The following is a 21,400-nucleotide window of genomic DNA, read 5'->3' as shown; positions in this document are numbered from 1 at the left end:
CTATCTTTTTTTTTGTTTTTGTTTTTTTTCCTTACAAATGACGCACACAGGAAACGTAACACGGTTAGTTGATGCTGTGTCGTAGTATTTATTTTCATTCGTAATTCTCTGATAATTGATAATATCTGTATTTTCCCAGGTTTTGAGTTTTCTGTAAAAGAAAACTATTGCGCCGGCTTTATCAGTCCGTCCGCGCTTTTTTCTGTCCGCCCTCAGATCTCAAAAACTACTGAGGCTAGAGGGCTGCAAATTGTTATGTTGATCATCCATTCTCCAGTCATCAAACATACCATAAGGCAGCCCTCTAGCTTGGGTAGTTTTTATTTTATTCGAGGTTAAAGTTAGTCATGATCGTGCTTCTGGCAACGATATAGGACAGGCCACCACCGTGCCGTGGTTAAAGATTCATGGGCCGCGGCTCATACAGCATTATACCGAGACCACCAAAAGATAGATCTATTTTCGGTGCCCTTGATTATACGCAGTAGCGGCTGTACGGAAAACTCGACTGCGCCGAAGAAACTTCGGCGCATTTTTTACGTGTTTTTATTAGGAATAGAAATTATTTTTACATTAGACTTTATACATCGTGTTAAACTTGGGCCTCAGGATTCTCTCTCTCTCTCTCTCTCTCTCTCTCTCTCTCTCTCTCTCGCTGCTGCTGCTGCTCCGGAAATAGTCCATGAAGGCGATAAGCAGAGGAAAGGGCTTCGCAGAGTCTTGAGGCCTTTGTGTGAATCCCGAGCCTCACATTATAGCATGATACAAGAACGACTCGGGATATTATTATTATTATTATTATTATTATTATTATTATTATTATTATTATTATTATTATTATTATTATTCAGAAGAAGAACCCTATTCCTGTGGAACAAGCCCTCCAAAGGGGGGCCATTGACTTGAAATTCAAGCTTCCAAAGAATATTGAGGTGTTCATTAGGAAATATAGAAAGAAGAGATACAACTCATATAATAAATTAATAAACTAATAGGAAGAAGTAAGAGGAGGTAAAGGGAAATATAGAAAGAAGAGATACAATAAACTAAAAGATAGATAAAAATGTATTAATATGCAAGGAGAAGAGTATTAGGGCAGTAATGCATTGCACCTTCGCTTGAACTTCTGAAGTTCCGATTGCACGACATTCTCAGTATAGGGAGGCTGTTCCACAGTCCAATGGTGTGAGGAATAAAGGACCTCTGGAACTTTGGGGAAGTTCGACAGCGAGGCTAAACATTTATTGCATATTGGTGCTTCTGCTGTTCAACGAATCTGGTTGCTCTTGGCAGATAAAGAGGGTCAGGGATCAGGGATCAGTTGTGAATGTGAAAGATCTCCGTTGAAATGCAACTTACGCAAAAGTGACGAACGAGAGACCGTCAATCAATGGTCCAAGTCGTAACTACTAGTATTAGGAAACAGAAACCTACCACCACTAACCACTCTATCTCTTCTTCTTCTTCTTATTTTTATATGGGGTCGCCGTGATGCCTTCTTTTGAAGGACTTTTGATTTGGCTTTTGGGGTAGACTCTGTAGTCCCGATCGGCTGCCCTGCCTGACATCGCTTAGACCCCGGTATTGTGTACATGTGTTGTACCAGTTCACCAGCGCTCTTTCTCCCAGTAGCGAGGAGTTGTTAAAAGAGATAAATATTCAGAGTCTGAGTCTGTCGTGCGAGTCTCGAGTCCCATAATAAGGTCTGACAGAAGAAAGACTCATGTGGTAATGCTCACGGTTATGAAGAAGATTGCCATCCGTTGCCCAAGGGCAAGAGAAAGGAAGGAAGGGAGGATTAGACTGATGAGGTTATACAATGCATTTATTCCCTCGCGTGGTTCCTTGGTGTTGCCGATTTTTGTGTGTTGTGGATATTGTGTAGGGGATTGTTTGTGGCTTGGTTTGTTATGTTTGTTGACGGTATAGAGGTCGTTTGTGGCTTGGTTTGTTTTGTTTGTTGACGGTATAGAGGTCGTTTGTGGCTTGGTTTGTTTTGTTTGTTGACGGTATAGAGGTCGTTTGTGGCTTGGTTTACCTTTGTTTGTTGGTGATAAAGTACTTGTTTGTTACTAGTTTTGTATTTGTTTGTTGGTGAAAAGGTTCCTTGGTATTGCCGTGTCACGCATGTTGTCGGTTTCGTGTAGGGGATTGTTTGTGGCTTGTTTTGCCTTTGTTTTTATATGGTATAAGGATTGCTTGTGACTTTGTTTGCATTGTTTGTTGATGAGACAAGGTTCCTTGGTATTGCCAGATTTCAAGTGTTGCTTCTGCTGCTTTGTTTGTTGACTTATTGCCAAGTTTCGTCGAATTTGCATTAGGCGATTGTTTGTGGCTTGGTTTGCTTTTGTTTGTTGATGATAAAGAGATTGTTTGTGGCTTGGTTTGCTTTGCTCGTTGATGATAAAGGGTTCCTTTGCATTGCCAAATTTCGTCGATTTTGTTTAGGAGATTTTTTGTGGCTTGCTTTGCTTAGTTTGTTGATGGTAAAGGGGTTGTTTAATACTTGGTTTGCTTTGTTTGTTGACGATAAGTGGAATTTTTGTTACTTAGTTTGCTTTGTTAACGATAAAGAGATTGTTTGTTGCTTGGTGTGCTTTGTTTGTTAATGGAGCAGGAATTGTTTGTTCCTGGTTTTCCTTGTTTGTTGGTGATGAACGGTTCCATAGTATAGCCAAATTTCGTGCGTCGATTGCAGGCGATTGTTTGTGACTTAGTTTGCTTTGTTTGTTAACGAAAAAAATTTCCTATTATTGTCAAGTTTTGTGTCGATATTGTACTGTGAAATCAGAATCTATTCGGTTTAATTCCTGTAAATGTCAGTCGAGGTCATATTTTATTTATACTGACTCTTTTGGGCATGTTGGGTCTCATTGTGACCCAAGAACATAAGGGCATTCTAATAAGATAAAACCCGTCATTATTAGTTTTCTGTAAAAGAAAACTATTGTGCCGGTTTTGTCTGTCCGTCCGCACTGTATTCTGTCCACTTTTTCTGCCCGCCCTCAGATCTTAAAAACTGCTGAGGCTAGAGGGCTGCAAATTGGTGTGTTGATCATCCATCCTCCAATCATCAAACAGACCAAATTGTAGCCCACTAGCCTCAGTAGTTTTTATTTTATTTAAGGTTAAAGTTAGTCATAATCGTACTTCTGGCAACGATATAGGATAGGCCACCACCAGTCTGTGGTTAAAGTTTCATGGGCCGCGGCTCATACAGCATTATACCGAGACCACCGAAAGATAGAGCTATTTTCGGTGGCCTTGATTATACTCTGTAGCGGCTGTAAAGAAAACTCGATTGCGCCGAAGAAACTCCAGCGCATTTTTTCCTTGTTTTTTTTTCAGAGTAATTTCGTCGTGTGTGACTTAGCATTCTTGTAATGACGCGAATTCGTTTGTGTATTATGCAATAAATGTCCGCTTGCACCATTTCACATACATATGACATCCTTCTCTCTCTCTCTCTCTCTCTCTCTCTCTCTCTCTCTCTCTCTCTCTCTCTCTCTCTCTCTCTCTCTCTCTCTCTCTCATTCTGTAATAATCAAATGATATCTTTTGAAGAAACAACAGTAACTAAATGCAAATTACATCTCTCTCTCTCTCTCTCTCTCTCTCTCTCTCTCTCTCTCTCTCTCTCTCTCTCTTATTCTACAATAATCAAATGATCTCTCTTGAAGAAACAAAAGAAGCTGAATTCAAATTACATCTCTCTCTCTCTCTCTCTCTCTCTCTCTCTCTCTCTCTCTCTCTCTCTCTCTCTCTCTCTTATTATATAATAATCAAGTGATCTCTTGAAGAAACAAAAAAGCTGAATTCAAATTTCTCTCTCTCTCTCTCTCTCTCTCTCTCTCTCTCTCTCTCTCTCTCTCTCTCTCTCTCTCTCTCTATAATAATCAATCTCTCTTGAAGAAACAAAAGAAGCTGAATTCAAATTACATCTCTCTCTCTCTCTCTCTCTCTCTCTCTCTCTCTCTCTCTCTCTCTCTCTCTCTCTCTCCGTAGGCCCCTATCTATATTCAGTTTTATTAACATACAATTTCATGAATTCCCAACCGCCGCGATGATCGTATTTAAATACAACGCTGTATCTTTAATACAGTGTTGTATTGGAAGATGGACAGTATCGTACTATGCGATACTACAATACGACAAAGTTGCTCGTTGTTGCCATTCATATTCATTCATATACATTGTACAATTTGAACAAAACTAATAAAGCTGTTATAGTATTATTATTATTATTATTATTATTATTATTATTATTTAGCAGATGAATCCTATTCATATTGAACAAGCCCACCAAAGGGGTCATTGACATGAAATTCAAGTTTCCAAAGAATATTACAGTTTTCATTAGAAAGGATTGAGAAAAAGTAATGGGAAGGTACAGAAAGAAGAGATACCATTAAAAGACTAAAATAAATAAAGTAAATAAATTTGTATTAAATAAGTCATTTTTATTTAGTTTGATGCTGATGTATAAAGATATTTGTTTAAAGAAGATGAAAAAATATTAGCGGTGTCTAGTTTCAAACACGTGATGAATATTTGCCGATATTTTATTGCTCAAACATTTCACAATGGTAGTTGTATTACCCTCTGGAAATATAGAAAGATATTTATTCAGCAAAAAGGAAAAATATTAGCGACGTATAGTTTCAGACACGTGATGAATATTTTCCGATATTTTATTCCTCAAGTATTTCACAATAATAATTGTATTTCCCTACGGAAATATCTAAAGATATTCAGTGAAAAGGAAAAAATATCACTGATGTCTAGTTTCAAACACGTGATGAATATTTTCCGACATGTTATTCCTCAAATATTACACAATAATAGTTGTATTACCCTCAGGTATTGTATATCATTCGTCTCTGATAAAAGATATCACTTAACCATATCAGTTGTGGTGGCGTTGTTTGTAATGAACTTGGTGTCTGGGAGCAATTTCGTAATTACCGATGGCTAATTGTATATACTGTTCTTAATAAACGGTATTAAGTCTTTATTTATGTATTCATTAATTTACTTATTTATTCTAGTGTGCTGAATCATTTTTGGATTAATGGTTACGAAAGTACTAAGAGATTATTGTTATTATTGTTATTATTATTATTATTATTATTATTATTATTATTATTATTATTATTATTATTATTATTATTATTATTATTGCTGGAAGGAATTAGACCCTCTCTTAAGCGTGTCCTATAAAAAAGAATAGCTTTATTATTATTATTATTATTATTATTATTATTATTATTATTATTATTATTATTATTATTACCCAGAAGATGAACCCTATTCAAATGGAACACGCCCACTAGAGAGACCACCGACTTGAAATTCAAGCTGCTAATCACGGTGTTTTTATTAAAAAATTAAAAAATAAATTAATAAATGAATAGATAAAAATGTAAGTAAATTATTAAAGAATAATTAGTGTTCACATGAAAGAAGTAACAGAAGGTAATATGAAAAATACAGAAAGAAGAGTTCAGTTATTAGAAAAAAAAAATAAAAAAAATTAATAAATAAATAAATAGATAAAAATGTAAGTAAATTATAAAAATACAAGGAGAATTGTTTTAGGGTAGCAATGCTTATCACACCAAACAAACACAGGAATAAAAGTGACCCCAGAACACTCGTCATAGTAGTGGTGTTAGTGATAGCATAAAATACTATTAAAACTACGGGACATCACCTACATCCATGGCTGAACGGATAAAGTCTCCCGTCGACTCCCAGTCAGTAAACAAACGTGAATTGTTTATCATTACTGCCTACTGTTTACGACTGTTAGTGTAAAAAAAAGGGGGTGTGACTTGGGTATTGCCATAACGTAACTGTGCCCACGCGGTGCCATCGCTGGGTGGTACTCCACGGAGCCTGGCGCACCGCAGTGAACCCTGCCCCTCTTGGGTATCTCATTCCCCCCCCCCCCCGCCTCTGCCCCCAATGCCCCCAGAGGTCACGCCCACTTTGCTGGGCCTACGCATTGCTCTGTCAGCGTATACAATGGTCGTACTGTATATTTCTCAGTGTACTTGCTATGCTGCGCTTAGAGAGAGAGAGAGAGAGAGAGAGAGAGAGAGAGAGAGAGAGAGAGAGAGAATTTCGTAATCTTTATGTGTGTTTTTGAGAGAGAGAGAGAGAGAGAGAGAGAGAGAGAGAGAGAGAGATTTCGTAATCTTTGTTTGTGTTTTTCAGAGAGAGAGAGAGAGAGAGAGAGAGAGAGAGCGCGAGAGAGAGAGAGGTTAGAGATTTGGTAATGTTTGTGTGTGTTTTTGAGAGAGATTAGAGATTTCGTATGTTTGTGTGCTTGAGAGAGAGAGAGGGGGGGCCGATTAGAGATTTCGTAATGTTTGTGTGCGTTTTTGAAAGGGAGAGAGAGAGAGAGATTTCGTAATGTTTGTGTGTGTTTTTGAAAGGGAGAGAGAGAGAGATTTCGTAATGTTTGTGTGTGTTTTTGAAAGGGAGAGAGAGAGAGAGAGAGAGAGAGAGATTTCGGAATGTTTGTGTGTGTTTCCGAGAGAGAGAGAGATTTCGTAGTGATGTTGAATGTTTTTACCGCGTTGTAGCTCTGTTTACGCAATGGATAATGTGTTGGGAAAAAACACTCGAGATTTCTGTATATTTTCCTTTTTTTTTCCTACTTTTATTTCCCTTCTAAGCCTTAGGAAGAATGTAAAAAAAAAAAGGATTTCTTTCCTTAATTAACATGTTACTAATATTTATTCTTTAATTCTTGAACATTAGGAGATAATTGTCTTTAAAAAAAAATAAAACATCTGGTGGTTTTGTTTTGACACTTTTTTTCTTTCTTTCTCCGAAATCCTCAGCAGAATTAAAAGAAAATAGATCCGGATATAATTGTGTATTTTCCTAGTTTTTTTATTCTTCAACCATCTGACACTTTGCCTTTTTTTTTCTTTTAAGTCAAATTAAGATGCGTGTTTACTCTTGACATGAGGAGCTTGCCTATGTTATTGTGTCTGTGTTATAGTGTTTGTCTACGTTACAGAGTCAGTCTACGTTATAGTGTCTGTCTGTGTTATAATGTCTGCCTGTGTTATAGTGTCTGTATACGTTATAGTGTCTGTATATGTTATAGTGTCTGTGTATGTTATAGTGCCTGTCTGTGTTATAGTGTCTGTCTATGTTGTAGAGTCTGTCTATGTTGTATTGTTTGTTATTTTAAAACTTATTTTTGCAGTGTTGTAGCCATTATTATTATTATTATTATTATTATTATTATTATTATTATTATTATTATTATTATTATTATTATTATTATTATTACTTAATTATCGCAAATTGCTGAGATCAGTAACAGTTTCAAAGAGTTTTTTTTTATCCCGAAAAAAATTTCTGTCGAGTATAAACAAGAGAATTGGCTATCGTCTCCTGTCTGCCCCTCTGTCCACACGTACGTCCTTACTTACGTATGTCCGTCACCAGTCCGTACGTACGTACGCTAATCTCTCCCGGCCTGTGTACCCGAGAGAACTTCGTATTGTGTGTTTACGTAAGTTTTTCTTTATTGTGGCATTGCGTGTATTTCCTTTGTGTATGTTTGTATGTATGTATGTATATTTTCGTTATACTTGTTATCTGAAATTCGTATGTTTTTTGTTTCCGCTTGTTTACGTAAGCCGTTTTTTGTAATACAGTTTTTCTGTATCTCTGAGAGAGAGAGAGAGAGAGAGAGAGAGAGAGAGAGAGAGAGAGAGAGAGAGAGAGAGAGAGAGTTTTCCCTCATGGAAGACATCATTAGCCTTTGACATTAAAACCTCACAAGAGAGAGAGGGAGTTTTCCTCATGGAAGACATCGTTGTCTTTCGACAATAAAACCTCGGGAGAGAGAGAGAGAGAGAGAGAGAGAGAGAGAGAGAGAGAGAGAGAGAGAGAGAGAGAGAGAGAATGAATCACCTGTGCTGACCAGACTTGACCATTCCTTGAACTGGTCTTCGAAAACCGCGATGTCAGCTTTGTCTTCGGAATGGGATTTGATGTGCCACAGAGAGAGAGAGAGAGAGAGAGAGAGAGAGAGAGAGAGAGAGAGAGAGAGAGAGAGAGAGAGAGAGAGAGATAGAGTAAAGCTAGTGACTCAGTATGTGTGTGTGATACTTTTGCCGAGTTGACTGATTGATTATATTTAAATATACAAATGTACAGAAAACTCTCTCTCTCTCTCTCTCTCTCTCTCTCTCTCTCTCTCTCTCTCTCTCTCTCTCTCTATCGGAAGTGGACAAGTAAAAGATCCTGGTAAAAAATTAGTTTTTAAAAGAATTTTTCGGGTCGGTCTAGGCTTCGAAGAAGCTAGAATGTTGGAACTCTCTCTCTCTCTCTCTCTCTCTCTCTCTCTCTCTCTCTCTCTCACACACACACACACACACACACACACACACACACACACAACTGCAACGCAGGTTATGTAGCGCGAGGGACCTCGTTGTAGTCATCATGTTTTCTTTAAGCGCTTCTATTCAATACGACTTTGGCGGGAGAAAAAAAAAAATTCAAAATGCTTCAGTAGGACTTTGATGTTGAAAAGGTCACCGAACGGAGGAAGAGGAGGAGGAGGAGGAGGAGGAGAAGAAGGAGGTTGTGCTTTGATGACGCCTTTGCTTTTATATATATATATATATGTGTGTGTGTGTGTGTGTGCTTTGAAAGAGCTTTTAAAACCAGGACGCAAAATAAACACATAAACTCTGTTATCGGGAAGTGGACGAGTAAAAGATCTCGATGGAAAGTGAGTTCATAGCTGAAAGTTGTAGGTCTAGGCTTCGGTGCTAGAATGTTAGAACTCTCTCTCTCTCTCTCTCTCTCTCTCTCTCTCTCTCTCTCTCTCTCTCTCTCTCTCTCTCTCTCTCTCTCTCTCTCTCGGAAGTGGACAAGTAAAAGATCTTGGCAGAAAGAAAATGAGTTTATAACAGAATTTTTATGGTCGGTCTAGGCTTCGAAGCCGGAATGTTGGAACTCTCTCTCTCTCTCTCTCTCTCTCTCTCTCTCTCTCTCTCTCTCTCTCTCTCTCTCTCGGCCATGTTGTGGGTTAACAATCTTCTTAAAAATCTCTGTAGCGGTATTGCTGTCTCCATAGTAACCCGCCTGACTTGGTCACCTCTGACATATAAGCTTCGACAGATATTATTGGGTTTTCCGAAACAATGCTTAGATTGCTAATGATGGCTGTCTATTGTTTTGCTCTTTCGTTGATTAAACGAGAGAGAGAGAGAGAGAGAGAGAGAGAGAGAGAGAGAGAGAGAGAGAGAGAGAAATACGTTTCTTCGAAGGTATTAGCAATGCCAGGAAATAAGTGATAACCTTAACATACGTTTTTATATAATATATACAAATATTATCTCAGAGAGTACGTATTAGTCTATTCAACACATGTTTATGTAATATATACATATACAAATATTATCTCAAAGAGTACGTATTAGTTTATAGACTACGTTTGAACAATATCTTGAATTGTGTACGAATAGGCCTAGTTACTACGTCACGTAATGCATTATGCGCATGCCCAGTTCTTTAAAAGCATTTAGGCCCCCGAATTATCATTATTGGAGCATCGAATTGACCCACCCTCTCTCTCTCTCTCTCTCTCTCTCTCTCTCTCTCTCTCTCTCTCTCTCTCTCTCTCTCTCTCTTCCATGACTTTCCTTCTAGTGCTAGACTGATAGCAATGAAATCCAGAGCATATATCACAAAAGGAAACATATTGAAATACTTCAGCAGATGTTTAGATAGCAAGCGAACATTGAGCTTCCTAAGTATTTTTTAAGTAATTATTAAGATTAAAAAACAAGGCTTTTGAAAGACTCAATTTCAATATATCTTAAGAAATGAAAACGAAAAGTCGTAGAAATTGTCACAACGTTCAAAAGCCTTTATACAACGGTGCAATAAAAAAGGAGTAAAAAGGTTAAAAATATAAGCAACATTCATCGTAGACACGACAGTTCTATAGGCCTATATAACATCGTTCGTCTACAGAATCAGTGAGTCGTTGGTTCCAAATTTTTCCAGGAACCTCCACATTAACCATAAAACTTCATTATTCATTTCCAGCAGTCTTGGAACCCGGTATAGACGTTCTCTGGCGCCATGCGCCTCCTACACTACCTTAGTCTAGCTGAGACAATTCGTCCTTGATTCGTATCCTCGTTCTCTGACGTATAGACCTATAGAATTCCTTCCCTTGTTGCGTTGCAGCAATCAATAATCCACAAGTTCATATGTATAGAAATATATTGGGCAAGTCCTTGGGATATCCTGCAGTTTAAGCCTAGATTTCATTAGGCCTATGTAGTCATTTTAGCTACACCGAAGCAGGTCGCCATTCCGACTCGATGTGGCCACCTTGAAGCCGATTTCAAAGTCAGTCTTGTCATCCTGCGTTCAATAACTACAGATATCTTAAATTCTCTCTCTCTCTCTCTCTCTCTCTCTCTCTCTCTCTCTCTCTCTCTCTCTCTCTCTCTCTCTCTCTCTCAGGCTGCTTGAACGTTATGCAGTGCGGGGCCTGTGACTCACCCTTGCTCATGTTTTTTGCCTGGGCACGTATTTATTTTCCGTACGTAGGCGTACGTGCTTTCCATCATTATTATTTATGTCGTAGGGTAATTCATTGTACTCCTTATTTTACGTTTGCTCCTTTATTTTTACTTTCGTATCCACAGATGAAAAGGACAATATTACACTGTGTCACTGCGTAGGCCTAGTGTAGTTTTAAGTTCTGTCGGAATCAAAACACAACGTTCATTTGCAAAACACGAAAATGCCCCAGTTCGAAAATATATTTATAGGAAATAGAATGGAGTATAATACAGAGTTTAGGCCAAAGGCAAAGCACTGGGGCCTATGAAGTCATTCAGAGCTGGAAAGGATATTGAGAGTAGGTCGGTTTGAAAGGTGTAACAGGAGGAAAACCTCAAAGCAGTTGCACTGTGAAACAATTGTTATGAGAGGGTGGATAGCGAGATGGAAGAAAGTTATGAATGGAGGTACAGTAAAAGGAATGAAAGGGGTTGCAGCTATGGGCCGAAGGGACGCTGCAAAAAAAAAAACCTTTAGTAATGCCTAAAAAATATATATAATTATTTTTATAGTTCAATTTTCCTTGGAAAAAAACAATTCTCAGTTCCTCGGCAGCTGATAGAAGCAACTCCTATTCAATTATGTTTATATCTGATGAACGTTGCTTTAGGAAAAAAATTCAGTAAATCATTCATTAGGGTCAAGTCGTGAAGTGTAATTTGTGAGCTTTCCTACTTATGTATTATTCATAGGTAATTCTTGGCACTCTGGGTCAGTGTTTATTCCAGTAATTTTTTTGCCTCTAAAACAGATATCGGCCTACTTACTATACAGTTTACAATTAAGATTTTTCGAATAGGCCTACTGTATTAATAATATTAATATAGTGACTATATTAATAACAATAAAGAAGTGAAGAACGTAATGCCATTAAAATCACTTCTCTGCTTCCTAGAACGGCTATCAGCCTAGAGTTACAGAAGCGCCATCTTTACCGAGAGTCGAAACGCCGCGGTGACTGATAATGCGACCGTTTCCTCTTTCTTTCTTTCTTTCTTTCTTTCCAAGAAAGTGACGCATCGCGCCCAAACAAGACCTTCCATAATCACCTGTGAGTAATGCATTATTATCATCGTCACAAATGGAGTTACTGAATGAAAAGTGACGCCAATAGCATTAATTAGCAAGGGGGAAGGAAGTCAAAATAGAATATTGAGTTAAAGAACCACCCAACGACCGGCCACCCTTCCAGTGACGCCGCCGGCCAGTGCTTTATTCCGCTGGAAATAAATCGGTTCTGTTACCGATGACTAATGCCGATTTGGCTTTGATCTCTCTCTCTCTCTCTCTCTCTCTCTCTCTCTCTCTCTCTCTCTCTCTCTCTCTCTCTCATCATCTGAGATCGATGGCATGGCATGTTGGTATGTTGGTACCCCCTTCCTAATGCAAGTTTCTCCTCTCTCTCTCTCTCTCTCTCTCTCTCTCTCTCTCTCTCTCTCTCTCTCTCTCTCTCTCTCTCGGGTGCATTATTCATAGGCAGTGACCTTTGGAAATCAACAGTGACAGGTGTCACTGCAGAGTGATTGACAACGGAGCCAAAAGAAAAGAGAAGGAAGGTTGATAAAAGAATCGGCCATTACTAGAAATGGCCTTCCTGCGAATGTGAGAGAGAGAGAGAGAGAGAGAGAGAGAGAAAGAGAGAGAGAGAGAGCGAGAGAGAGAGAGAGAGAGAGAGAGAGAGAGAGAGAGAGAGAGAGAGAGAGCAGTAGGAAGACAAAACACAACAGAATAGCATGAGGGAAGTGAAAGATGATGGATAGCAATTTTAGAGAGGGGGTAAAGTCTTCGCAGGTGTGACTACCCGTATCGTACGGGAACCATTACGAGGGCGAGCCGCTGCTGCCCTCTAGCGGCCGTGTTAGAATAATTCTTTTAAAAAAAATATTTTATTTTATGATCGAGTTAAGGTTGTACTTGGAGGCAAGGTGTTTTGAGTTTGGCATCAAGGTTGTACTCGAGAAAGGTTGAATTCGACAAGGTTGTACTCGGAAAAGATTAAATTCGATTCAAAGATAATGAATTCGGTGGATTTTAGACCGAGATGAGAATTGTTTCTTTAAAAAAGATTTACGGGCTGCTGACGAGCAAGAGCCCGTGCCAGCACAAGACTGGCTGAATCTAGACAGATAGATAGGCATTTTTTCATGTAACGTCTGTCCTTTGTTTAGATATACCTTTAAAATAGGTCTAGACTTTTTTTCATGTAACGTCTGTTCTTTGTTTATTTTTTGTCCCCTGTGTGTATGTTTGTTTGTTGCATTGCTCAAGTATACACAAACTAAATACAGTTACAATTGAATAGTATTCGAATACTCAGTCTCTACAAATAATTGTTTCAGTATTCCTACAAAAATTAGACTCACTTCTCATGCGACCTCTGCGTCACTCCTGTGACCGGTGTCATTCAGTGATTACTCTCCATTGAAGCCTGTCTGTGTTTACGTGCGACATGCTGACCTCGCAGGAAGGAATTATGCTGACCTTGCAGTGAGGGGAAAAGGTGATGGGAACCCTTTGTGTGGAACTGCTTGGTTGCATCATTCTATGCAGCACACTGCTCTGGTTACAGAATCTTGAGCCACGTGTGCGGCTTTGTTTGTTGACGTTGCTGGTATGTCTTATCAAGTCCACTGCCCTACGGTCGTGTGCGTGTCTTTATTCGTTGTAAAATTAGAAATAAAAGTCTTTTTCTTGTGTATTTTTGCTGGCTGGAATTGAAATATCAATAGGCCTACGTCACTCTGGCAAACCTGTCCCTAGGCCTACGTTGTCTCATTTCTGGGGGATTTACCTCCGTTATGGCTTTTTTTTCAGTTGTAGAATAAAAACTAAATGTCTCTTAAGGCTGTGTAATCGCGTAAGACTGGAATTGAAATACCAGTAGCCCAACGTTACTTCCCGGCAAAATACAACGTCGGTGTATCCGGTTCCTAGGTCTACGGTGAGTTCGTTTCTGGGTCGTTTACCTCCGTCATTCGTCTCAGGGGGATACGAACTTTATCTTGACATTCAGTGACGATAAGTCCTGTCGAAAATAACTTTCACGTCCGCAGGAAGCCGACTGACGGACGGTGGACGTTCTTCCAAGTAGCGTTGTGACGTCTAGGTTGAGGTGGAGGAGGAGGAGGAGTAGGAGGAGTAGGAGCTGGAGGAGGAGAGCGGGGAAAGTTCGCAGATCAAGCGATGAGTCATATTCCTCCGCCAGCGTGGCTGAGGAGATGCTGACAGGTCCCCCAACAACAAAAGGTTAGGGAAAATCGCAGACGGGGGGAGGGGGTCTATTCTCCCCCAAATGTTCTTCATTCCCCCACCCCTCCCCCTCCCCCAACCCTCATTCCTGTACAGGACCTGCATACGAAGAGGAAGGGACATATATACCCATATATAAGTGGCATCTGGAAGAGGGAAAGACGAATTATGGGAGAGGGGACAGCCACGTTTTCGGACCTTTGTTTCCCCCTCTCGTGCTCTGCAACTGTCACCTACCAGTGACCAGCGGCTAGAGAGAGAGAGAGAGAGAGAGAGAGAGAGAGAGAGAGAGAGAGAGAGAGAAATGTGTCAGCCTGGGCCCCTCGAGTCTAGCCTGCTGCTTGCTGCCCGGGCCCCGAGGCCTCGCGGGAATATTATTCGGTAACTCCCCTCAGTTGGCACTTGGCACTCGGCCGGGTTAGTAGGATAGAGAGAGACCCAGTCAGTCGCTCGGGCGAGAGAGAAAGAGAGGCGGAGAGAGCGAGAGAGAGAGAGAGAGCCAGAAACACGTTGCTCGTTCCCTCCACTCTATTTCGATCGGGTTTTGAAGCTTCCGTTAGTGCTGTGTAGTGACCATTCTTTCGATTTGTGTTTAATGTGAGAAAATTGTTTGAAGTAGTTTTTTAAAAAATTGTTTGTAGTCTTTGCTGAACTTTTTAACTGAAAGGATTCACGTTGTTTGAAAACGAGAAAAAACTTCATTTCAGAACTGTTTCAGTGTCAAACTTCATCATTCAGTACAAACATTGATATATTTAATGTTTTAACGATAACTTTGTGTCCAAGCAAAATTTTTGTTTTGGTGTATACATAAATTTAATCGTGTCTCGAACATAACTGAATAGAAAACATGTCTTTGTCTGTGAATGTCTTTGTGTGTGTGTGTTTGTGTGTGGCTCAGCCAAGCGTTGTGAATCAGCTGACATCGGATACATGCGAAGTGGGAGGAATGTGTTTATATTGCAAATCAATTAGGTGCAGTTGCAACAATTCCCTCTCCAGCTTTTTTTTTTAACAACTTCGTGTGTTCGACGTATTTGGTTGTCTGTTATTGGTTGTGGAATTATATTCCAGTTTTTCGTTATTTTTTTTCTTCTTCACGTGAACGACCATTGTTTTTGATTGTCTGAAATAAACCTAGGCTGATGTGGTGTATTTCCAAAACTTCCTCGTTGCATTTACGTGCTCCAGAATAATTTGTCTTTTAACTGGACCATTTTCATTAATAACTGACTCCTTCTCAATGTGCTCCACGTGTTTAATTTTAAATAACGTCATGCTTGTATATTGATCACCGCCCCTAGTCACCTTGTCTGGTGAGGTCATTGCTAGACGTCACTTTGGTGACAGTACAAAACAACATAGAATTTCAGCGCTTTACTTCTTATGATTTCCTTCGTTTTTTCTCACCTTCCTTTCTTTTTCACGTTCCCTTTTGGTCTGTGCTTATCAGGTATAAATTTAAGGTTGCCCTTTCCTACGGCCTTGTCATTATAAGAAATAATCCTGACCAAATCTTGACCAATGTAAAGATAATACCAGACGACATGGAATTTCAGTTTGACTTGAAAATCAAGACTTACCAAGAACTTGCCAAGTCCCACTTGTCAATCAGTAAACGATACTTATATATATAACAGAGATACACGAACGCATAACTGGTGGACCCCCACAGGACGAATCACAAAAAGGAATCCTGTGGGTTACACGCTATTGTGGGCGCCCCACAGGAAGTCCGTTCGGTAGTCATGGTGATGGAACCACCACCTCTAATCCTATCCTATGATCGAACCTATTCCCCCAGCGATCCCGCGACGTGCGTGGGATGCAGGAAGGATGTCACCTACGTCCTATGAAGCCCTAGCAGTTCCTGGTTTTATATCCTGTGTGTGTGTGTGCAGTGGCAAGGGAGTGGGTTGTACTTACTTCACAAGTAGACTTACTGTAGTTCGTAGTATTTTATAGGACTAGGGACGAAACTGAACTTCTTTGTAGGGAGCAAGGAACTGTGTAACTGTGTATCGTACATTATATAAAGTTCCTGTCGTTCCTTGTTTGTAGGGAACGAAGTAACAATCTAACCTACGTTGTTTGAACTTTACAGTCCTTATATTTATCTGAAGGCAACCTGTAGATTGTGTAGAAATCGTTCTTTGTATGACTCACGAGGATAATCCTACGTGCTACATGCTGCAGTTCCTGCTGTGCAAAGGATACAGCTTTAGCGCTTCGTCCTTCATCGACTGCAGTTTCTGTTGTTTCCTAATTGTGGGTCAAGTTGCTCCCCAGATTCGTCTGTTCCTGGGTATTCAGTGCAGCCGTTACAATGGGTGTGATCAGTGAACCGGAGAGAATGTTTGTGTTCGTGCGGCCGTGTGTGCGTCGTAGTCCATTTACAAATCGTTATCAGATTTGCATGTCGATATCTCTCGATTGATAGGAACTTTGATGCAAATTGTCAACTGGTTAACCTATCTAAAATGCTTTTGTTTTGAGCTGGTGATGATGTCAGGACTGCGTTTGTTTTGTTTTCCGTTGTCTGTTTATAAGTACACACGATTTGTTATCTCGGCAGCAAATAATCCACTTCCTGTATCACAGTGGCTGAGAGAGAGGAGACATCCCTCAGGCCAAGTTCACAGTAATTCACTGTCACAAAGAGGCCTATCAAGTGATGGATAGGCCTAAGGGGTATAAGTGGAGATGTCAGTTGGTGTGTGATGTGTCTTCTTGCTACCTTTGTCTAGGCCGAACCTTGCCTTAAAAGGTCTTTATTAAAGTAATAAAATAAAAGACAATAATGGTTCGTGGCTGGAATAATCGTAAGGAGAAAGTGAAAGAGAGGAAAAGAAAGGCAATATTGAAAATAGGAAGGTGAATATGGACAAGTTTCTAGGTAGAAGAAACGGGTGTTTTGGTGTACATAGACGTATATGTGTGTGTATGTACGTATTTATATATCAGTATAGTATGTGTGAGTAAATATTTGTATATATAAAACAAAAAATTGATCGGAATTGCATATACGAACGTTTTTATTTCTTTTACAGTTGTGAATACTTTGGTGCTAAATATTATTTAGTGGTAGATCTTGCGCGCTTTTAGCAGTGAAGCAAGTTAAAGAAAAGAATTTAACATTTACCAAAAGTTAACTTTTCCCGTGCAAAATAAGATATATATATTTTATACAACTTGACTACATAACGTGACAAACAAAGCTTTTCTACCTATAAACCTGAAAGCACGTGAAAAGGCAGTTGGAAAGTGTTAAAAAGATATAGGAAAAGGGTACGCGGAAAACGGTACTCGAGAACAACCCTTCTGTGAAAAGAGAAGAAAAGAAGAAGAAGAAAAAGAGTGTTGTTTATAGGGAGCGTTCTCAGCTGTGGATGTGAATGTTGAGTAATGGGATTGAGCGGAGGGAACACCGTCGTCATTTCTTGAAGAGATGGAGCTATTCCCTGTCTTGTGATCTGGAGAAATCCAGCGTAGAATTCTGACACAAGCCCCCAATGGTCCATCTCACCGGCTGGAGATTCGGTGCTGTTAATTATAAGGTCAGTATAGACAGGGTAAGGCGATGGCGAGAGGAACAGAGTTTCTGGTTGCTTTCTTTTTGGGAAATTTTGTGAAGCGTTTATTTCAGGGTGGTATTGAAGATGCAGTGTGATTTATAATAAATTGCAGTGGTGGTAGATGTAATGGTTCATGGAAAATTAATATATTAATGCTGTCGACACATCATGCATATACAGTTTGTGTATGTTAGGCCTATGTCTTGTAGTTTATATATATATATATATATATATATATATATATATATATATATATATATATATATATATATATATGACTATTTATCACATCACCGTGATTCATATACAATCAGAAAAAACTAAAACGTCCTTTAATATCAATTCACTCTACCTCGAAATAATATATTTTCATATATATGTTACCGAAGGGGAATTTTTAGTTGATAATAAGTCCACCGTCCCGTGGGATCGAACCAGCGACGGACGAGGAATCAGGACTACAGTGACGCACTAACGAAATCGGCCGATTTCGTTAGTGCGTCACTGTAGTCCTGATTCCTCGTCCGTCGCTGGTCTGATCCCACGGGACGGTGGACTTATTATCAACTTAAAATTCTTCGGTAACATATATGAAAATATATTATTTCCGAGGTAGAGTGAATTGATATTAAAGGACGTTTGTAGCTTTCTGATTATATATATATATATATATATATATATATATATATATATATATATATATATATATATATATATATATATATATATATATATATATATATATATATATGCAGATATGTTGGATCAACCTTTCATTGAAAAAAGTTTTAGACTGAGGAAACATATTTGAGGCTTATATGTGTATGTGAAATATATACAGTGTATATATATATATATATATATATATATATATATATATATATATATATATATATATATATTTTAAATCTTGTTTTTCAAGTTTATGACAATAATTGGTATGTTCCATATGAGTGTTTGCACATTCTGAATAATAATAATAATAATAATAATAATAATAATAATAATAATAATAATAATAATAATAATAATAATAAAATAAAACTGATTGTCGCATACCTGCCCTTAAAAGGCATCATCCCTTCCGAGAAGTCGAGGGTCTAGCCACAAAAGGCATCACCGTGGAACACCTTCCGCGCCCTCTGGAAAAAGAACATTTATCTCTCTCGATTGCCTTACGTCATTGTTGGCCTCCGTTAATGACCTTTGTCATTGAATCACTCGACTTCCATCGTAAACAATCCTGTAATCGGGGGAGACTTGAGCCCGCCTTGTTGCTAGCTCCTTTTTGTGTGGTCTTTATGCTCTAGTGGTTCTTGTACCTTCCGTTCGATTGACGCTCAGCAACAGGAAGGGGAGATTCTCTCTACAGTTCTGTGAGTGTACGTGGGTCTTCTTCTTCTTTTTATCTCGTAGGGGGGATAGTGCGGTCGCTTCGGCCCCTAGCTGCAGCCTCTTTCGTTCGTTTTACTGTACCTCCATTCATATTCTCTTTCTTCCAACTGACTTTCAGCCCTCTCTAACAATTGTTTCGTAGTGCAACCGCGAGGTTTTCCTCCTGTTGCACCTTTCAAACCGTACTGTCAATTTTCTTTTCGGCGCTGAATGACCTCATAGGTCCCAGTGCTTGGCCTTTGCCCTGAATTCTATATCCCTATCCGTTGTTGATTTTGGCCATGGAAGTTCGTTTTTCAGAAGGAAAAAATTGATTTGCGGATGTGATGTTTTTTTCTTGAAAGCTCTACGTTCATCGCTATGTTGGTTTTGTATTTCTCATGAGAAAATATAACTATGATCTTCTCTCTCTCTCTCTCTCTCTCTCTCTCTCTCTCTCTCTCTCTCTCTCTCTCGACGGAACCGTCTGCGGTCACAAGATCAGTCGTGAATTTGAACTCATCAAAGCCACTAATAGTGAAGATGTGAATATATATTCCAAAGACAGCTTCGAAACATCTTGACTCTTCTTTGTAAATAAATTTGGAGAGGAGACAAGATATCTCGAAAGTATGGATGTATATTCCAGTTATAACAGTAATAAAGTGATGGCCCTTTTTGTTATGGATATCTATAAGTCTTTTTATCTGATAATTTCAGTTTCATATTTTTGTTTCTACTATAACTAAATACAGATTATGTCAACATCTCAAAGGCTCTGATGTAATTTTACCTAATCATTCATCTTGCTAAGCACATCTGGAAAACTGGCTTATGATGTAAGATTGCATTCACTTCAAATTTTTATATAATAATAAAATTAATTAAATTACATCCTGAAACATCATACGACCAAGTTAACAAAATAAATAAGATATATATATATATATATATATATATATATATATATATATATATATATATATATATATATATATTGATTGATGTGTAACAAAGAATATTATCGTCTCGGGTCGCCCGAACGCTTATGAGACAATTGAAAACTATGGAAATTTGCATAAGCAGGATGTTCCAAATTATGTGTAGAGTAACTAAATAGCCTCGAGTAAGTTTGGGTGTTGTACTTGACATAAGTCTTCTTCTTCTTCTTCTTCTTCTTCTTCTTCTTCTTCTTCTTCTTCTTCTTCTTCTCTCTCTCTCTCTCTCTCTCTCTCTCTCTCTCTCTCTCTTCTTCTTCTTCTTCTTCTTCTTCTTCTTCTTCTTCTTCTTCTTCTTCTTCTTCTTCTTCTTTCTCTCTCTCTCTCTCTCTCTTCTTCTTCTTCTTCTTCTTCTTCTTCTTCTTCTTCTTCTGTGTGTGGACTGTGTTTGTGTCCATGGAATTGTAGAAACCTTTTTAAAAGATAAGAGATTTTGGGTGATATATGATCAGTATGGATTATTGCAAAACACGAATGACAGTATCAAATTTTTTTACATACCTCTACTTATAGTGGTTGACGAACAGTAGTATATCATAGCCATTAGAGAAACAACATTGTGAAACAGCACCAGAAACAACAACAAGCGTTTTGCATCCTCCTGCTTATCACAGAGGACGAACATCAGAATGCTGATAGCCACTGAAGAAACAACATTGTGAAACAACACGAGGATGAAGAACAGCGGGGTACTGATAGCCATTAGAGAAACAACCTTATAAAACGTGGACAACGAACAGCACCAGGATAAACAGTTAAAAAAGCGACACTAAAAATGAACGAATAAGCAACCAAAAACTGATCCCTTTAAAGAAACAACACCGTAAAAATGGACGACGAAGAGCCCCAGGACAACATCAGAAACAACAGCAGCTGTAGCAACAGCCACGGAGAACAACAGCAGCTGTAGCAACAGCAACGGAGAACAGCAACAACAGCACCAGCTCGCGTGCCATCTTCCTTCGACACGGGCCGTCCACCGCCTCCTTTTTCGCTAACCGGCCATTTTCATTCGCCCGAATCGAGTTACTGGTCCAGTGTCGCGTTTCTTCGGTCCGTCTGTGCCGGAGTCGTCGTTCGGGAAGGAGGAAGAGAGAGAGAGAGAGAGAGAGAGAGAGAGAGAGAGAGAGAGAGAGAGAGCTAAATGAAAACGTGGAAAGGAATAATTGTCTTCAGTTTTTTGAAGGAAATTTGCCTTTACGCACAGGCAGTTCATTGGTGGTCGAGCTTTCGTGTGTTATATATTTAATAGTGTTATTTTTTTTTGTATATATACTGTATATATATATATATATATATATATATATATGTGTGTGTGTGTGTGTGTGTGTGTATGTATAACTGAATCCCCATCTGTCATTTATACGCGCTTTCTTTGTAAACTTATTTTTATATTTCTTCAGTCTGCTAAGTAAAGGACGAGAAGTCGAAAGGCCTTGCAGTACTCCATTGTTTCTCTTCCCTTCTAGGCATTGCCTTTATTTATATATATATATATATATATATATATATATATATATATATATATATATATATATATATATATATATACAGTGCACAATGCATAGTTACATAAGTATCTGA

General features: G+C 38.7%; 1 protein-coding gene across 16 annotated transcripts in view; it reads left to right on the top strand.

Moving 5' to 3' along the window:
- Rgl (Ral guanine nucleotide dissociation stimulator-like) overlaps positions 1 to 21,400 on the top strand; it is a 207,772-nt gene that overhangs the window by 156,596 nt on the left and 29,776 nt on the right. Inside the window, exons 1-2 of one of the 16 annotated variants that reach the window (XM_067130578.1) lie at positions 14,263 to 14,310; positions 16,920 to 17,426. The exons of 11 other annotated variants lie outside the window; for them this stretch is intronic. In XM_067130578.1, coding sequence (XP_066986679.1) covers positions 17,382 to 17,426 — 45 coding nt within the window. In that variant the 5' untranslated portion in view covers positions 14,263 to 14,310; positions 16,920 to 17,381. Of the gene's footprint in view, positions 1 to 14,262; positions 14,467 to 16,919; positions 17,427 to 21,400 lie in introns of those variants that run through there. 4 more of the 16 variants (XM_067130318.1, XM_067130240.1, XM_067130402.1 and 1 more) reach the window with 4 other exon arrangements.

The sequence above is a fragment of the Macrobrachium rosenbergii genome, chromosome 1, assembly GCF_040412425.1.
Source record: "Macrobrachium rosenbergii isolate ZJJX-2024 chromosome 1, ASM4041242v1, whole genome shotgun sequence".
Lineage (NCBI taxonomy): Eukaryota > Metazoa > Arthropoda > Malacostraca > Decapoda > Palaemonidae > Macrobrachium > Macrobrachium rosenbergii.
The sequence above is the reverse complement of the archived record's forward strand: the minus strand, read 5'-3'. Positions and strand labels throughout refer to the sequence as shown.